This window comes from Zingiber officinale, chromosome 9B, assembly GCF_018446385.1.
Source record: "Zingiber officinale cultivar Zhangliang chromosome 9B, Zo_v1.1, whole genome shotgun sequence".
In the NCBI taxonomy this organism is placed as follows: Eukaryota; Viridiplantae; Streptophyta; class Magnoliopsida; order Zingiberales; family Zingiberaceae; genus Zingiber; species Zingiber officinale.
In genome coordinates, this window is record NC_056003.1 from 120179880 (window position 1) to 120199051 (window position 19172).

At 33.8% G+C, this 19172-nt stretch overlaps 1 protein-coding gene across 2 annotated transcripts; it reads right to left on the reverse strand.

The window, feature by feature from the left end:
- Positions 1-1518: 1518 nt before the first annotated feature.
- Positions 1519-18037, reverse strand: LOC122023357 (ABC transporter G family member 3). 2 transcript variants are annotated; one of them, XM_042581413.1, is made up of 12 exons: positions 17811-18037; positions 16498-17151; positions 15752-15831; positions 11779-12065; positions 11526-11697; positions 11309-11422; positions 11076-11204; positions 6945-7136; positions 4289-4375; positions 2182-2454; positions 1953-2060; positions 1519-1858 (listed from the first exon to the last, which is right to left on the reverse strand). In XM_042581413.1, the coding sequence occupies exons 2-12, from the start codon at positions 16991-16993 to the stop codon at positions 1601-1603; spliced, it is 2196 nt and encodes a 731-aa protein (XP_042437347.1). In that variant the 5' UTR covers positions 16994-17151; positions 17811-18037; the 3' UTR covers positions 1519-1600. The 2 variants fall into 2 exon arrangements, with proteins under 2 accessions (XP_042437347.1, XP_042437348.1); XM_042581414.1 differs by lacking the exon at positions 17811-18037 and adding an exon at positions 17405-17798.
- Positions 18038-19172: the final 1135 nt, after the last annotated feature.

Genomic DNA, 19172 nt, shown 5'->3' on the forward strand with positions numbered 1-19172 from the left:
TGAAGGAGGTTTGAGATTTCAGGACTGTGTGCTTGGAATTTAGCCCGCTTGGCTAAAGTGTTATGGCGGATGCAAGCCAAGAAGGATGCATGTTAGATAAAGCAAGTGCATCACACTTACTTGAGGTGCACATATATATGATCCTAGGAGGTTGTCCACACAGATTCTTCACTGATTAAGCAGTTGCTTCGAATATGGGATCTTATCTTATTGGTTGTTGGGACACCAAAGGTTGCTAGACAGATAATGGCAGATTGGTTTGCACAGGACAATAAAATGACTCAAGCTTATGACTTCTTTAGACAACCTAGTCCTAAAAAGTCATGGGTCCAAACAGTGTGGAAAACATATATTCAGCTAAGTCATGCAGTTACATTCTAGATACTGGCGCAGCTACGTCTCCCCACTAGACACAGACATGAGTATTTAGAGGATCAACATTGCACCTTCTGCCGTAAGGTGATAGAGTCACAGGAGGATCTTTTCTTTGGGTTCCCCCTATTGTAGAGTTATAGAGATGGATTATAGATTGACTTCATATGCGACAGGAGATATGAATATAGGCAGATGCGAGTCTTTAGGTGATATTATTGAGGGAGTAAGGTGTTAACAAAGGCCGGTCACTTAGCCTTGTCTTCCATGATTCACTATATTTGGCGAGTGAGGAATAAAAGTTTCTTTGGAGATGGACAATTAGATATTGAGAGGATCTTCGGGATTGTGTAAACTCATGTATACCAATCATTGAGAGTACATTTTGATTTGATGTTGTATCAGACATAAGTAGCTCTCTAGGCTATGGGATCACATATGATGGTGATTAGGCCTGCCTAATCCGGATTGTATCCCTTTTTTTTATTTAATATTTTTTTATTTACCAAAAAAATAAGAACAAGTTGGATGATAAAGGAATCATGGTTAGGAAAGGGTAGACTCTAGTAGCCCGAGATTTCAACTAAGTTGAAAGATTAGATTATGAAATACTTATCCTCCTATAGCTCTAGAATCTATCCGGATGCTTTTAGTATATGTTCGATTATAAAAGATTCAAAGCCTCCACGAGCTCGTGCAGATAGCTCAGGCAGAGGTGTTACCACATATAAATCCGAGGTTGATTCCCTCTATATACGCTATTGTGTGGGCCACTAAAGTGAGGGTTTCATCTTTTACCAGGAGTTATAAAAGATTTAAATTGTTTCAAATCGATATTCCTAAATGGATTCATTAAGAAAGTGTTTGTTGAGCAATCGCCCGATTTTGAGAATCTAAAATATCTAAACTATTAATGTTTAAGCTTAAGAAAGTTTTGTATGGTTTGAAACTAGCAATATTCCCATCAGCTAAGCATCAATGGTAGACCATAAGATTCAGGCAGTTCTCAAGGCCTCTAAGACGACACCCAGACCATTCTGAAAAACTCTTCTTCTGCACTACCCTTGGATCTGTTTATAATACATATGCATACATAAACCATGTCATTTGATCAATTTCTGCCAAATGATTACTACTTTGGGACCATGCAAAAAGTGAACAAGTATAAATTTCAATCTCGGTTCATCCGGTTATCTGGAATAAAACAGACAGACACCTAAACTAAAATTCACCTTGACATTGTAGTATTCATTTTAAGCCAGCATAGATTACAACTGAGGACGTTTTTCCTCATGTGAAATTGAAGCAAAACAAACAAGAGCACACGATATCCGACTGCCATCGATAACAGTGCCAACAAGTTCCACCACTTCGAACTCGCGGAAGAAGAAATGTTGTAAGAAGCATGAACTGCTTGTACGCCGGAAATAGCCCTGACCTGTCCTACAGCGAAAGAGGTTCCAATGTATTCATTCTCAAGGAGACCCTGCATATTATTCAATAACTTGTTAGAATTTCCAGAACAGGTAGGCAACAGAGGAGCCGGAGATGGACAATTCGAGTAGGGAGTGATAAAGAACCTCGATGGCGTAAGTGTGGAAGGTGACATAGGAGAGAGGGTACTTCCACATAGGTCTTGGCAGGGCAGCTGCTATCTTCAAATATCCAGCCACAAGCATCATCATTACCTAGAAAAACAAACTGTCAGATTAACCACCCCATTCATAGTAACAGCAGGAAACTATGAATGCACTTCAATGCTAGTAGAAGATATCAGGAAGTTTAGTTGTAGAATATGCTGTCACTTACATGGATGAAAATCAGGGTCAAAATGGAATTGTAATTTTCAAGCCAGATCAAGGCGACCACCATCATAAGCGCCTCATTTGCTAATAGGCACGTGAAAACATTCAGAACAAAGTACATCAATAAGCTGAACTCATTTCTCATCCCAACAAAGAAATAGAACGGAAGGGATGTAGAAATAGAAAGGAGGAACAAAAAAGGAATGCTGGATAGCAAGTGGCTAAGTAGGAAAACAACTGCCCCAGTATGTTCATTTGATTCCTCATGGGAGAATATCTGCAAAATGTAAACATATAGGTCAGATTTCTCAGCAGCAGTCACTTGCAGACTTAAGAGTACAAATATGTTGCTGGTTCAGCTTATTTGTCAAGTTACACCTGAAATCAAATTAGCCAAAGCATGAGTGTAGATGCATATCCACTAAATGCTAGAGTTGAAGAAGAATTTTCTACAGTGATGCAGGATCTATGGAACAACTAAGTTTGACTATTCAGGAAGCAATAAGAATAATCAATAACTGCCTATTTGGAATATAGTATGCCTCTTACTTTGGGCTCTTAAATTTACGATAAGCATACATACCTACATACATATATATATGATCAGCAGCAAAAAAAGATTGAAATGCATTAAGACCGACTGCTAATTGTTTCCCAGTGAACAAGGATTTTTCTTTAAAAAAAATAGAAAAGAAAAAAAAACAATCCTAGCAAGAAAATGTGGGTAACATATTGATATTTGTTTGTTTGGAAACTATTTTCATAAATGTCTGAAAAATTCATAAAAAGAAAGCTTATCTTGAGAAATACAGCCATGTACATCATTCTTGCCCTATGATAAAATGAGACATTTTTCATTCATTGGAAGAGGCAAATAAAAAAGAAAGAAATGAAGTAAAAAATTATGAGCAATTGTTGCATAGAAAGATACCGAAGAAATATTGTTGAATAGAGTTAAAGATGCAATTGTTCCCTTAGCTTGAAAACAACAAGAAAAGAAATTAACTAGCTTGGAGTTGGATTCTCCCGTAAAGGAGAATGATGAAAAAGGAATAAATTTGAACTTTAAATAATTATTCTAATTTTGGAACCAGTAAGAGTTTTTTTTATTTGGTTACAGCACGTTTAAATTTCATTTTTTAATTAGTGATATTGCTTTCTTAATTTAGTTACTATTTAATCTATAAAAATAGTGTTGCCTCAATGCATTAATCATCTCAACAAAACTCCAATTTGAGTAATTTGTGTAAGCTTCTTTTTTCCTCTTGGCGTAAGATAGTTATCCCCTGTTTCATTAATTTCTTTGCAAACTAATTTTACTGTTGCATCACGCACCACGCACCACTGATGCATCTTTACTTTTTTATCTTTGATGGCAGTTGTTATGTGTTTTTTTATTACATGACGATTGCAAATTCATTAAATAAACTATTGTTTTCTTTAGATGAGTGATGTTTTATTTTCATTGGTAGTTCTTTTTCCAATATGGTGAATTGGTGATTTGTTTTTCAATTTAATGTGTAGAGTTAAATTATCTTGTCAGATGTGATGAATGATGGTTTTCCTTGTGTAGTTGTTGAAGTTGTGATGTGATCAACTGATGATATGGTTATGTTTAAATGGTTATTTGAATTCATGAGTAAAGGTGGTGTCTGATGTAAATTGTTGTTTTGCATAAAAATTAGAGTAAACAGGTTTATGTATAAAATATAGGGAGAGGTTTGCTGAAATATTTGGGAACCAAAGGACCCTTAACAATAGAATACACAAAGATTTTATCTGAGTTATTGACATGTCTCAGGGATACAATAGGTTAATCATACAACTTCAGGATAAAAATATATTCACAAAGTTGAAATGAAAATATGAAATATTAGCAACTATGTTCACATATTAAAACATAGATGCCCCATCATTACTCTAAATAAGACATCAAATTCCACAGGCTTGTTTAAAATCAGGTCGAAGAGGCACAGGAACCTTCTCATGAGTGGTACTACAATTTAAGAGATAGCTTGAAGGCCAAACTTGCCAACATACATTCAGAGAGGCAATCAACTCAGGAAAAAGGCACAATCATATGACATAACCATCAAAATTTGCCAACATACCTTAATTTCTTTTATGTGGGCAGGCAATCCAGCAATACTGAGTAATAGGATAAACGATACAAAGACAAAGACAGCAGAAACTCTTACCTGTAATTAAATAAATGATAAGACTTAGACTTCTTTAAGAGGTATTTAATAGTATGCTATCACAATTGCAACTATATGATTACATATGACAAAATCAATGAAGATATCTTGTGAGATTGATTTTAAAATCATTGAAATCATACCACATGAATCATCTGGAGCTAAAATTTATCACAGTGCTCTTCACAGTCAAGGGTATTAGGCAGTGATTAAAATCTCGTGCTGAACTGCTTATATCGGGCGAAACATTTCATTCCGCCCAGAGACCAAAACCGACACTCCTGAGGTTCCGAGGCCCACGGCCGGCCTCAAAGGCGTTGCATGAGCCCCACAGCCTCTAAGGCGGCGTAGCGCGATCCCCGAGACCATAGAGGCATCGCGCGAACTCCGCAACTGAGGCGGACTCGTCACGCAAGCCCGTGGCGGCAGCGGACTCGTTGCAAGAGCCGAGCGACTGTGTTCGACTCGCCACACGAGCCCCACAGTTGCAACGGACTCATTGCGCAACCGAATTAAATAAATATAGTTTAATAATTTTAATCAACTTCTAGCTATAATAAGGATATTTAAAATAGGCTTAAATAAACCCTAATAAAATTATCCCATTAATTATATATATTCTTTAAATTTATTTTTTTTTATTTTTGCATTTTAAATATTTATATTATTTTTATTCTTAATTAATATATTTTATATTTAAAAAATACCAAAACCATATTGTCACTGCATGATATATTGATATGATACCTAAATTGTATTATTTCGATCCAGAAAATCTTAGCACAGGTCCAGATTTTAAACCTTGGTATTAGGATAAAAATCCATATCGTGCTTTAGACAACAGCATGGAAAAAGCCTCTTTGGTTATATAAGTTATACTGTTTGGTGATTATGTGTAAGGTAATTGCAGTTAGTTCATTGTCATTGAATTATTACAAGGCAAAAGCAATTTTGCTCAAACTTCAGAAAAAATTTACAGAAGTTTTTTTAAGCTACTCAGAAGACAGGACGATAGAATTAAACATTTAAAGTAAATAAATAGGAGAGAGAAACAAGGAGGTTAGTCTAATAACTGAATTTATATTAACCAGTAAGGATACGCTCATGATCCCACCACATCAAAGAATTGACTTAGATAGCTTTATTAGATCAAACCACTAACCCAAAATATGTATTCCTAAATTAAAATTACCAAGCTCGTCTAAATTTATATCTTCACTTAATTAGTCAACAATTCAATTTGAGACGCTAGGATTTTTATAATATTTGCCACTTAAGATTTGAGGTCCTAAGCATGGAGTGAAATGTCGTTCCGTGTTAAGTTAAGTGTCGCGGGAAGCTTCCAGCGCCGTCGGAAGCCTCTGGCGGAAGCGTTGCGGGAAGCTTCCAACGGCACCGAAAGCGTCGCGGGACACTTCCAGCGCTGCCGGACGCCCCCTGCGATCCCCACGACAATGTTTTATGGTGTTAAATTAAATTTTTATTTAATTAATTTAAACAATTCCTAAGGTATGCTATTTCGAATAGACTTTTATAAATCCTAATTGAATTATCCCAATAAAATATATTTAAAATTATTTTTTTTAATTAATTTTTTAAATTAATATTCTAAAAATTTATTTTTTAATGTTTTAAATTTCATTTAAAATTCTTAAAAAATTATAATAATTCAGATTTATATTCTAATATTTTTATTATTTTAAATTTTACTTAAAAATTCTAAAAAATTATAATAATTCATATTTATATTCTAATATTTTTATTATTTTAAATTTTACTTAAAAATTCTAAAAATTTATAATAATTCATATTTATATTCTAATATTTTTTATTATTTTAAATTTTATTTATAAATTTTAAAAAATTCTAATTTTTTTAATAAATTAGATTTATATTATGATTTTTTTTTATTATTTTAGATTTTTTACTATTTAATTAATGTTTTTTACTATTTAAAATCTATATTATTTAAATGAATAATTAATTAAATGAATAAATAGTTAATTTTCTTTTAAAAAACTATATTTAATTATTTTTTCTAACCAAGTTGTCCAATAATTAAAAATTTATATAAAATCAATATACAATTAATTTTAAATTATATATCATAAACATATTTATCTACTAATTAATATATATATCGAAACCGTATCGACACAACACGATTGTCGATACACGATACGATACCGAAATCGTATCGGAACGATCTGGGACCAAAACCTCAACAAGGGTCGACATTTTAAACCATGGTCCTAAGTGTATCTTATAGTCAAGAATCACGGCAACAACCTTTTCCAAACCAAACCCTCTCTATTACCAATTAATTATAACATCACCCCCAACTAACAGCACTAACCTTAACTTTGTTAGACCTGATCCTTGGCTAAAAATAGTGAAAACCCATGGTAATAATAGTTCACTCAGTTGAGCTTCTAAATCATCTTTTTTAGTTCACAAGTATAAATATGAGACTAAATTAGTATATCATACATGTAAGCTTTAGTATAGTAATAATATGCAAAATCCTATTTAATGAGTCCAAGCAATTAGAAGTGTTAAATTAGCTTACTGTAACAGATGACAAAGAATGACCACTTTTGGAGAATATGGTGCCAATGGAGAATGTGAGAAGCAAATATAAAAAAAGTCGGATCCAAAAATACTTCCATTCCCTTGACATAATCATCAAGGACCTCCATGTTAGCACTGCAACACGAGTGGCATTGCCAGCCTTACCCTTACTCTTAAGATAAGGACCTTCCTGCAGAATAAGTTCCACATGATTTAAAAACAATATCTCTAATAAAACATATTAAGGAAAAATGCTCTGGTAAATGTTACTTTAATCAAATCTTTTGTCGAGTCATTACTCATAAAATTATTTTTCAAAAATCAGCTCCAATAAGACTAACGTTGCATTTTATTATACCGTGAAAACAACACACATGTTGGCTACTGTACACTCAAAAGACTTCTATTTTCCTGAAGCCTGCTTAAACTTGAAATTTTAAAAGTCTTCTTAAGAGAGACAGAAACTTGTAATTCAAAAACATGTCAAGGTGTCAGAATGGTTGTTGTTGAAATTGTCCTATGTGCATTTTTACCTTCAAAGAATTTTAGATGTAATTCAAGCAATGAAACTGACAGACAACCAGCCTGTTTACAAGGGAAGAAACATGGAGGGAAGGAATTATAGAGGGATTTGAAAAAAAAAAAAAATATCGGAAAATTGGCTCCTTGCTTGTGGTCATGTTTGATCATGATATTTTATAGCATAATTTTTTGGTTTTGACATGTTTGTCAAGAATGCGTAGGATAACTTTATTACCCTTTGTCAAGAGAATTTTAATGTTGAGATGGAGTAAGATTCATGATGCACTTAATGGAATGAATGTGAAGCTATGTAGAGCATCTACCTTGAAGAATGGCACCGTGCTTGAAGATGGATCCAATGAGTCGTAGTGTTTGCCTTTTTTTATTTTGTCTTAGATAGAACACTTGTAATGATAGGATTTAACTTATAGGTTGGGGGTGCCACCTGCAGAACTTATTCTTATGGTCTCAAGTGATTTATGAAAGTTTCAAGTAGTGTAGAACCAATAGCCAATTTTGAGTGACAAAAATTGTGTTGGCAAATTAAAAATGGCATTTCGGACAACCTTACTTATAAAACACTAAATAGGTCGAGCTAAGACTTTTGCTAAGTTGACCAAAGTTCGTTGGGTGACCAAAATTTTTGTTTGTTATGGGCAACTGATTCAGGTGTAAATACATTTAGGGTAAAGAGACAACTTGTAATATTCCTTAAAGTCATAATACACACACACACAGAGGACTACCTAGCAATTCTAAAAGGAATAATTCCCCTTTGAACCCAACATGGTTTTGGAGCGACCAATTCCTCAGTGACGTTTTGTGCGCTCTTCCTCCATCTTTGGCATTGAATCACTATGTTAAACTATTTGATAATTAAATTTTGAAGAAATATTTTATTGTTTGCTAAATTGTTAAATTATTTGATAATTTTGGGTTATCACATTTTTCTCTTAATAATTAATCGACAATTGTATTCTCAATTATGATCTAGCGTGTTTTCCTGATTTTATAGTATTTATTTCCTAATTTATTTAGAATTTTATTTATAAAAGTAGTGCCCTGTGTATATATAATATTCAAGTTTTGATTAATGATATATTCCACTTTGTCAATAATAAGTGAGGTTCTTTTTTTTATCTTCGTGAGATAATTATCCCTTCGCTTCACCAACTTCATCTAGTTTCTATGTGGTTCAACGGGCCGATTTTGGTTTTGCATCACATTTAGTACAAAGTTGTTTGCATAACTATTTTAATATTCATAAAAGGTAAGGACCTTATACAAGTATTACAATCAACAAACAACTTAAACCCTAACTTTAATATCGACAAGTATTCATTATATAGACAAAGATGAAGAAGAAGATTATTATAAAAAGAAAAAAGGTAGATCCGCTATCTTAGCGGCACTCCTAATGTCGGCCCCATGAATATGGAGAGAGATACATACAAGTACATGGGTCATAGGATAAGAAAAAAATTATAAAGACTTTATAGGATTCCTACCTTCCCACCCATTATATTACATGGAAGTGCAACAATATTTTTTATTCCTGCATGATATGATGAGATAAAACATGAAAAATTTTCAAACAATATGACTTGCATGACTGTTATTTCCACAAATGTCCTTACTAATGTTGCGTGTTCTCAAATGGATAAATGTTAAATCAATGAAAGAGCAAGATTTTCAACTTTGTAATACTCCTTTACAAAGTACCATATTTACCTTACACGGAAGATGAATATAAAACCCACAAAAGGAATTGATTTCCTTCCTCTTTTCTCTTCCTTTAATTTTTCTTATCTTTCTTTTCGTTTATTTTCCCTCAACCGAGAAGTAAACCTAACAAAAGATCTAACTTACTCTAGAACCTTAGGCGAGTTCTTTCAAAGGTGTGGCTATGTCAAAGCACCATCATCAATTAATGACAAATGTTTGACTCTTACCCAACTGGAATCTTATACTAATGAGATATGTTGTTACATTCTTCCCATATTAGACAATGGTTGTATGAGAGCACATCCTCATGTTACTCTTGGTATGGTAGACAACAGTTGTATGATCTTTTTATCACTCATGATGGAAGGAAAATGAATATATCTTAAAATACAAAGAACGTTCAATTTTATCCTACCAGACATAATTAGATTCACAGATAAGAAAGGGACCATCAAAAGCTTACATTAACCGAACTTGAAAAAGAAATGAAAGATTCAAGGGTAATGCCACTCTTAGTACCCCAAGAAAGGATAACAGTAGTCACAACTTCATCATAGAGTTATTTATCCCTCAAAAATGAGTCCAATGATATAATTCCAACGAAATCACTTGCCTTATCCTCAACCTCAAGAGAAAATTAAAGAGAGTTCCTAACTTAGTGGTTTCTCCCCCAAGACCATTTTAGGTTGTCTACAAGAGAGAGAATGACTAGGGAAAAAATAATAAGAAAAGGAAAAGAAAATTAGTCCCTCATTTTAATTTCCTTATAGGGAAAATTTTAAAAAAAAAACTATCTTATCACTCGATGTCGATTGTTTCTCCTCCTGAATAAGTAATGAAAGGGCTCCTAGCAGAGGCACTTTAAACCACTTGGCATTGGTTAGTTTTTCTCTTAAGTGGAGAGGAGGTGCAGATATTGGAGCAATTAAAGTAGAAGACGTTGAGAAGGCATGATCTCCATCATCATCATTACCATGATGAAGTGCAAAGCAATATGGCTTATAATATTGGTATTGTGCAATTGGGATGATGTGCGTAGTGGGGCTCTACTCCATGTAATGCCTATACTCACAGCTAGGATCAACTAGAAAAAGAAAAATAGAAGATCGAGAAAGTGATAGTGGCGAGTGGGAGGTCATTGGCCTCGCCATTTAAGGGAATACGTACATCAAAAAAATCTAACCTAGAATGATGCTTTGGTATTAGGTAGAATTTATGGAAAAAAAAATTTATTATATTGCATTGTGTTTCATGAACAATAATTATATTTATAAATTTATCATAAAACCCTAAACAAGACTAAGTCAATATGCATATAACTAGATATGCCTTAGCATTGGCTATAGCTTATCAATCAAAATCCACGTTATAATCAAATAAAATGGTTTGAATGGTAAATATTTGAATTCACTGACCATCTTAGGTCAAAGTTGTTTCTTCAGGTCTTCATCTAGCTAATATCCGACACTAGCTAATATCCCAACAAGTCAATGCTAGGTCACCTTTTGGCTAAGTAAAAAATAAATCACCCTAATTTTCAACACATCACTTAAAACAACTATAGAAAGTCAAATCATTTAGGAATTAGAATCTTTTTTCTCATGTATTATTCTTCCATGTTAAAGCTAATGTTACTAAAAAAATACAGATAATACTAAAAAGCAAGTAGATGAGATGAAACAAATAAAAGAGTATATTTGCAACAGAATCACACTCCCCGAGATAAAAATCAGATAATTATCCTGCATAATTCATTCAAAGATTCAATTGTTTAAACTTTTGTGTTTATTCGTACAAGCTTAAATCATCCAGCAATAACAGAAAACAGAACAAGTCGTACATGACAAAGTCTATAAAAACAAATTCAGAATCAGAAATGTACCTTTTCAGTCAGTTTTACAATCATTGATTCTGCAGCAGCAGCTTCGGCTGAAGATTTATAAGTAGCTTCAAGGGTTCGGATAGCAACAGCTGTATCCATGTTTACTGATGAGATATCATTATTGTCTTCCTGTTGAATCGTTTAAGGAGCAGTTATACAGTGCTTAAAGAACATTCGGTAGTAATGCACAAGCTTTTATCTTAATTACTAAAATCAAATGTTAAAAGTGGAACCTGAAAATTTTTGCACATTGCTATTATCCTATCAAAATCAGTGTTGATGGCCCGTAGAAAATGATCAGAGGGACTTTGCATGATTGGGCAAGGAAAACCTGCATTAGAAAAGTGCTGCAAGAGAGTTTCAGTCTTGTGACTGCAATTAAAAATAACATGCTAGTAATGCAAATTTCGAGTAGCACAGGAGCACAGACTAAACTAGAAAAGCATCCACCTGCAAACAAGCCAATGTTTCTCCAAAGAAGAGTGTGTTTCCATTTGAGAGCAAACAAATTCTATCAAAGAGGCCAAAAACCTCTGTGCTACTCTGATACATTGTGAAGATAAGAGTGCATCCGGTGCTTGCAAGTTTCTTCAATGTGACCATTAACAGAAGTGCAGATACACTGAGAGAAGAATCAACACTTAATCATCAAATGCACAACTAATTTCTTATGATAGATCTTTTAAAAGGAAATTTGAGCAACCTGTCAAGATGATAAAGTGGTTCGTCAATAAATAAAACATGTGGCCTCACTACAAGCTCCCTAGCTATACTGACACGCCTTCTTTCACCATTAGGTAGATTTTTTTTACAACAATGGCCACCTATAACTGTGTCAGCATAATCTCCCAAAGACATTGCGGCAATGGCATCCTCAACAAAATTCTTCTTTTGAGAAAAAAAACCAGGAAGTTGCAGAAGTGCTGAGTAATATAGCATCTCACGTACAGTGAGTGATTCAATCAACACATTGTCCCTATCAACAAAACCCTGCAAAGGTCTGATTGAGCATAGAGGTATAGTAAAGCAGGATGTTTGCAGAAATTACAAAAGATCTTGACATACAGATACAAAGCATGAAAAATAACATAGAGATCTAAGCAGTAAGCATAAAACTCTCATGATGCCACAAAATGCTAGTAGATGCTCTGTGTTTTACCCACATGAAGACACATTTCCATGACACAAATTAAACCATGGAAAAGCTAGAACATAGATGGATTAAATTTTCAACACTAAGAAGATGAGGAACAAATTGTATCACTTAAACTACTTGCTAAGCAGGAAAAGGCTTCACAATAACAGTTTGAATATCTAGAAGCATTACTATTTTAAGTACCGAAGAGAGCAAAAATTCTTGCTATATATTTTTCATCATCACATTTTGCAAATAATTAGTAGTAAAATTTAAGCCTAAAATACTTGAATCCAAGCCAACTCCATACTAAATCCAATCTAATATCAAATCAGTTGATTTGTCAACGAAACCCTCAGTAGTCCTTACGAGGTCTCTAAAAATAGATAATGACAACTATAGTACAAACTTTACAATTATTTACCTAAGGTTGTCAAATCATCAATTTGTGTCATGGATTATTTTAGTGAATTAATGAATCTAAAACGTATTAAACTGTGAATCATAAAATTCAAAAAAAATAGTATAATACAAGTTTAAAATAATTTTACTTTTTCTTGAATAGTTTGGAATAAGGTATAAAATCTTGTTCTGAAATGGAGTTTCAATTCCCCATCCAAAAAATCTAATGTTGTGACATACCAAGCATGCAACAAGCGATACCGAACGCACTTAGGAGGAGAAAGAAGAGGCAGAAGATTCGAAAGAGGAAGTGGAGAAGTGAGTGAATTGCTTACTTTGTTTTCACAGAAACCAGTTGTGTTTGGCTACAAAGTTAAAATTGAAGTAATTAGCGATGGTGGTAGCACTTGCGAACAAACGAATCGAGACCGCAATTGTTGTTTGTGAAAGGAAGAAATGACAGAGTGATGGAGTCACTCAAGAACAAATCAAGAGAAGTTTTGTTGTCTCAAGATGATTTCACATGCCAATAAATAAGTGGATTGGTAAATTTGACCCATGTCAATGCACAAAATGACATTTAATAAGTTGATAATTGTAACAAAAAATATATAGGTTAATATGTTCAATTGATGATAATGTACAAATTATTATTTATTCTAATTGGCCCACTAAAAATTAAAATGAAATGAGAAACAAAAAATTTTTGACAAAAAAAAGGTCATTATTCTCAAAGACATGAGACCTCACTTCACTATCAAACTTTACCCTCATTGTCATTATTTTTCTCAATCCTTGTTAGGTGTTGAGTTCCTATTTGTGTCTCTATGTGACATATTTGTGTCTCTATGGGACAAGATTTTTTTCTTTTATTTCATTATTAACTTCAAGATTTGTCTCTATTCAACCTTTATGCTTGTAACATATATGTGACATATTTGTATCTCTATGTGACAAGATTTTTTTTTTCTTTTTATGTCATCATTAACTTCAAGATTTGACTCTATTCAAACTCTATGCTTGTAACATTAGCACAAAATTGATGATTTATTTCAAAATGAATTTGATTTAATTTCTAATATATTGGGTTTAATTTAATTTCCTCATGGGTTAGATATTCTTTAGTTGACTAGATTTAGCTTCTAATGAATTTACTTTGTTATTTTTAGAACCATATTAAATAAAATATGTATTGACTTATATTGAATTAGGCCAAATTGTCATGGTGATTTTCATTTCTAATTCATATCTAAGAACAATATGGTTCTATATGTTAATTACAACATATCGTCTCATAAGCATCATGAATGATAAGATTTTGACAGCCATGAAACTTGTAACCATTTTCACCCGAGGCATTAGTACTTCTAAACTCCTATATAAACACATGGAACAACTTTAATCATTCTTAACTTGGATTATTCTTAACTTGATCAAGCTATCTTAAGCCCATTCAAGCTTCATCAAGTTAGACCCTAGTAGTCTCAGAGCCTTTCTTTGGATCAAAGTGGCATCCTGCTAAAGTTCATCAAATGATATAGGAGTTGATAAATAGATATTGTGCTTTTTCCATAATCTCTTTTGTCACTCTTGAGATTGTTCTTGTCTTTGTTATATATCAGTTTTTCCACATCACCTTATATTTTTTGCTTTGATTTTCAAGAGTGGCTACAAGTCCTTGAACCAAATTTTAAAATCTGCTTTTGTAATGGGGATATGGTAGCTAGCTGAAAAGAGATGGTTTTAAGTGTTGGTTAATACCAACTGGGGTGAAGGGGGAAACAAAGAAGATGAAGAAGAGCTGGAAGAAGATGGAGAAGATAAGGGGGGTCAACAAGAGGAAGAAGAGGAGATAGATGGAAGAGAAGGAAGATTAATACTATATACTGATTAGACCGTTATCACTGTGCCCTCCATGACCAATTTCCTAAAGTTCCACCCATCACCTTGTTGACCTAGATGCCATCAGACCTCCACCTTCAACTAAGTGTCATTGTTTCTATTTCGCTCCATGATTTATGGAGCACAATATGAGATTTTATCCATGTGCGACCTAGAGGTCATGGTTCGAGCATGATAAGGCTGCGTACAATAGACTCTTCCCCAAGACCCCACATTGGTGGGAGCTTCGTGCACCGAACCTGTCCTTTAAATATGAGATTTCATCCATGCTTTCATTAATTGAGAATTAAGAGACTTCAAGGAAAAAAAATAGGAACATGAAAAGAGATGGTCTAAAGGCTAAGTAAAGAAAAAAAAATGAAGAAGAAAGATAACCCAAAGTGAGACACTCTCAAAAATTTTCATATAATAAAATGCCTGGAAAATAATCCTGGGTTGCAAATGCTAATATTAGCTAGATCCAATCAGAAAAATAGTAAGGACCTGGAAAATTCTCATTGTGACAAAGCATTTTCATAATGGATTTGAGAAATCCATGGTAGTCAATCTAAATAGTGAAAGTAGGCCAAACGGTGGTTGATATCTCTGAATTTATGCACTAGATTACCATAGATTATTGTGATTATTTGGTCATTGTCATCTTCCTTGTATAGATAAATTATTTTATGTCATTTGCATAAAACTTCTGAGCATTTTTGCATATTGGATTAGACATTAATCTCGCCAATAATATGTCTCATTAATTACCTCCAATTTTACTTAGTTTGCATTAGGTTAAACACAATTTAATGCCTCCCTATTTGAGAGCTTTGGTTCTAAACAACTTTATGAAATCTTGCATCATGCTTTTTTGCCTAACTTGTACATGATTCATTGTTGTCCCTAACTTCATCAAAAGGTCATTTCTGTTTTGGGGTTAAGTCTAAGAAGAAAAAATAAACAAGGAAAACCTTGAGAAAAGAAACTGCTTTTAAATGCCATGCCATCTAATTACTTTGACAACATTATATGAAGATTTGTTCACATCATAAATTTTTTGTTTGTATAGATGGTTTATTCAAATTACCAAATTTAAAAAAAAATAAGATACCACTAGGATTCTAACATAAATGAAAGATAACAATAATAATACATAACAACAATAAGTATGAGCAATGACCACTTGGGGGTTGGTTACCCGGATATGTCCAAAAAACTGAACAGCTGTGTAGAAAAGGAAAAGTAACTAATCACTTACATAAGAACCATATGGAATGCGTGATTCGACCCCATTTATAAAAACTTCACCATACATCCTAGCTGGATCTTGCAATTTACCTAAGAAATACATAAAAGAAAGCCCCATCTATAAACTCTCAAAAATGATAAAGATAAATTAAGATAATATCTTCTCACAATATTACTCTAGAAAATTTATCCTCAATGTTGCAAGAAATCTATACTAGTAAATTGCCAAAAATAGTCAACTTTTTGTTTTTCATTAAAAAAAATGTAGATCCGCTACATTAACAGCCTCCCTAGTGTCGGCCCTACGGATATGGAGGGAGGTAAAAGCAAGTACACAGGCGTTAGGCGCATGGTGGAGTAAACCCCAGGTCGTCAGTTTCTAAAAATCGACCCCTGACTATTATGCTAAAGATGTCATGTGCCCACACGTTGCACCTTGGGGGCCAATTTTTTTGTTTTTCATGTTTCTATGTTATGCATCCTAACAAAACTTCTTGATTTTGGTCACATGATTTATTATCGAATTATACTTTTTTATAGATAAGATAAAACAATTCATGTTTAGGATAAGCTTCATCATCGGTTCTGAGAAATAACATCTGATCTGTACAAATACAGGAATACCAACCATTTGCTTAGTTTTCTTGACGCAACAATATAGAAAACATTTTTCAATTCTCATGAGAACATGATTTTACTAGAATTCACCACAATATTAAACGTGTCACCAGAAGTAGCATTAAATTTGATACATACCCGCAATCGCCCTAAGCAACATAGATTTCCCAGATCGTGCAGGTCCCATAATAACAGTAAGAGTTCCTGGCAGAGCATACCCATTTGAACTTTTCACAACCTTGTCTGAGTACTTCCCTTTTTCATTTAATGTAACAGTCAACTCCTTCCATACAACAGATGCCCCAGCTATTTTCCTAGCAGAAAAAGACGTTCGAACCTCAGGCAATGATGGAGATGTCAATGAACCACTGTTTATCTTAGACAAGGATGGAGAGTCCGTAGCGGTTGTTATATGTATCGAATCACCAACTTCCTCTAGGCAAGCATCAATCTCTGTATCATCCCATTCTGGTGAGTCCTCAAATGAAATAGGTTTCCTCAAGGTACCTGGTTTCCTCAGGTAGAAGAATGCACCTGGTGGTGGTCTGCCAGTTGGACTACTTGCTGAAGATGAAGATGACCTATAGTTATCTGAATATGATTGTATCTCTTCCATTTGTTTTCTTAATGACATATAGTATCAATCCATCAGAAAATAGTGGTCAGCAGATGCAGTGAAAGGTTCTGTGCTACTTTGGATCATCGTCTATTTCAAATATAATAACATAACCATTTTGCAACTACCTTAACAGCCTACAAGCTCTTAACTACTATGGAAGGAGTTATTCTAACCTGCATAAAGTTCAAAGAGAAAATTAGACGTTGTGAAAGCTAACTTGGAATCATTAATGTCATAGGCAATGAAAGTAATCACAAGATGTTGATTCAGAAAAATGAATGTTGAGACACTGCTCCAAAATCCTAAACAGAATGTTGATTCAGAAAAATGTGCCACATCAATGAAAATAATCACAAGAGTTTTCCCATCGCTACACCTCAATCAAACAGATAGCTTTATCAGAAAACAGCATTTAATTAAAAATACCCGACTACTCTTGCCAGCTCGAAGCTGAGAAGAAGTAGCTTATTTGACCAGATTCCATAGCACCTAAGCACCTGAAACTACTCAGAATATATGAAAAGAAAGAAGAACAACTTGTTCTCTTCAATAACACTCCAAGGACGCATTTAACCCTCGTTTCAGGTATCTACACTCCCAAACGTCTAAACCCTAGCCGGAAAAGGTAAAGGAAAAGAAACAAGGTAGCGCCCACCAAACTGCTTCGACATGTACCACGTACCAACACCTAATTCACCAACCGTTCCATGTATGACTAGAAAAGGGAAAAAAACTCCAAAACCATGGAATAAGCTGAAACTCTATAAAACCGCAACAGGCGAAGAAAGCAAAGCATTAATTACAACAAAAAAAAAGTAGGATAGAGACGAACACTGTCGGAAGGAGATCTTAGCAACGGATCAGAACGCCACTGCTGCAAGGTGGAGCTAAGAAGATGGCATGGGGTGGTAGATTTGGCGCGATTGTAGAGGAAGTAGCGAGAGAGAGAGAGAGAGAGAGAGAGAGAGAGAGGCGGCCGGGAGGTTTCTGAGAAGAGAGAGTGAGTGAGAGAGAGAGAGAGAGTATCGCCTTTTGTTTTAGAAATACTTTTGTTTTGTCTTTCTTTATTTGACCCTTTTGCGCCGCGATCACAATTAAACGCACAAACAATTAAAATTATTTTTTTCATGAATTTAAAATGAAATTAGTAGGCGGATCGACCATTTTTGCGAAGCATTTAAATAAAGTATATGCAAAATTAAATATGCAAAAAAAAACTTATTTAAAAATTAAATAATAAAAATCTAATGAAATAGCACCATCAATGGCAATAAACATTAAATTAGATCACGACTCTTAGAAAATAAATTAATGTGACCATGTGACTGATCCATGACTTTGTCAATGAGGATCCCGATCAATTTGAAACGAACTCAAGTCCAATCAAACTGAGTTCAACTCCAGTTAAATAGGCACTAGAAATGATCAATGAACACGGTCGAGTTCAATCAATTCATTATCGAGCTCAGGTCAAGTTAACCAACTCATGGTCGAACTCGAATCATTTTAGCTGACTCATGATCAAGCTTGAGTCAAGTCAACTACCTCATGGTCGAGCTCAAGTCAAGTCAACTTTCTCTATCTAACTACTAATCAACCTAATATATTATTTGTAATAATAGGTCATATACAAAAGAATCTCACTCAGTGGATGGTAAGAGAATCCTAGAATCTCTTAGTAAGAGAATCCTAAAATATCTTAATAGAACTCTTAATGTGGAGCTATAGTACTCCAGAATTGAAATATTAAATTTACTTGGGCATTTCAATTCTGATTATATAGTTTACAAATTGCATATTATTAATTTCTCGGGTCATCTCTAATTAGTTGGGATGGTTGGAAGTAGCATTTGCGTCGTCTTATAATATAATACATAGTAATGAATGAATGTATTGATGAGAAATAAGAATCTACAACGTAGCATTCTAATCTATATGAATACAAAATAGATTCATGCATCAAGATTTAGTTTTATTGAGAATATAGCGACAAAAACTTTAAACGAACAATGACAAGATAAATAGAACTTGATTGCAGCGGAGATGTCATCATTGTTGCGTTGTTAACGAAATTTTGAGATCCTACGAAGAAACACAAGACAAATCTTCCATAGGATATTAGGATGATGGCATCATATCCTCTACATCAATTTGATTTGATGAAATATGTCAGAATCCCTAATCCTATGGGGAC

Excerpts from the sequence above, each read along its gene's own strand:
- LOC122023357 (XM_042581413.1), bottom strand. The coding sequence starts at position 16,993 with ATGTCATTAAGAAAACAAATGGAAGAGATACAATCATATTCAGATAAC. Across the intron at positions 15,832-16,497 it reads GTTGCTTAGGGCGATTGCGG|GTAAATTGCAAGATCCAGCT; the intron begins GTATGTATCAAA and ends TGTATTTCTTAG. Across the intron at positions 2,061-2,181 it reads TGACCCTGATTTTCATCCAT|GTAATGATGATGCTTGTGGC; the intron begins GTAAGTGACAGC and ends TTGTTTTTCTAG.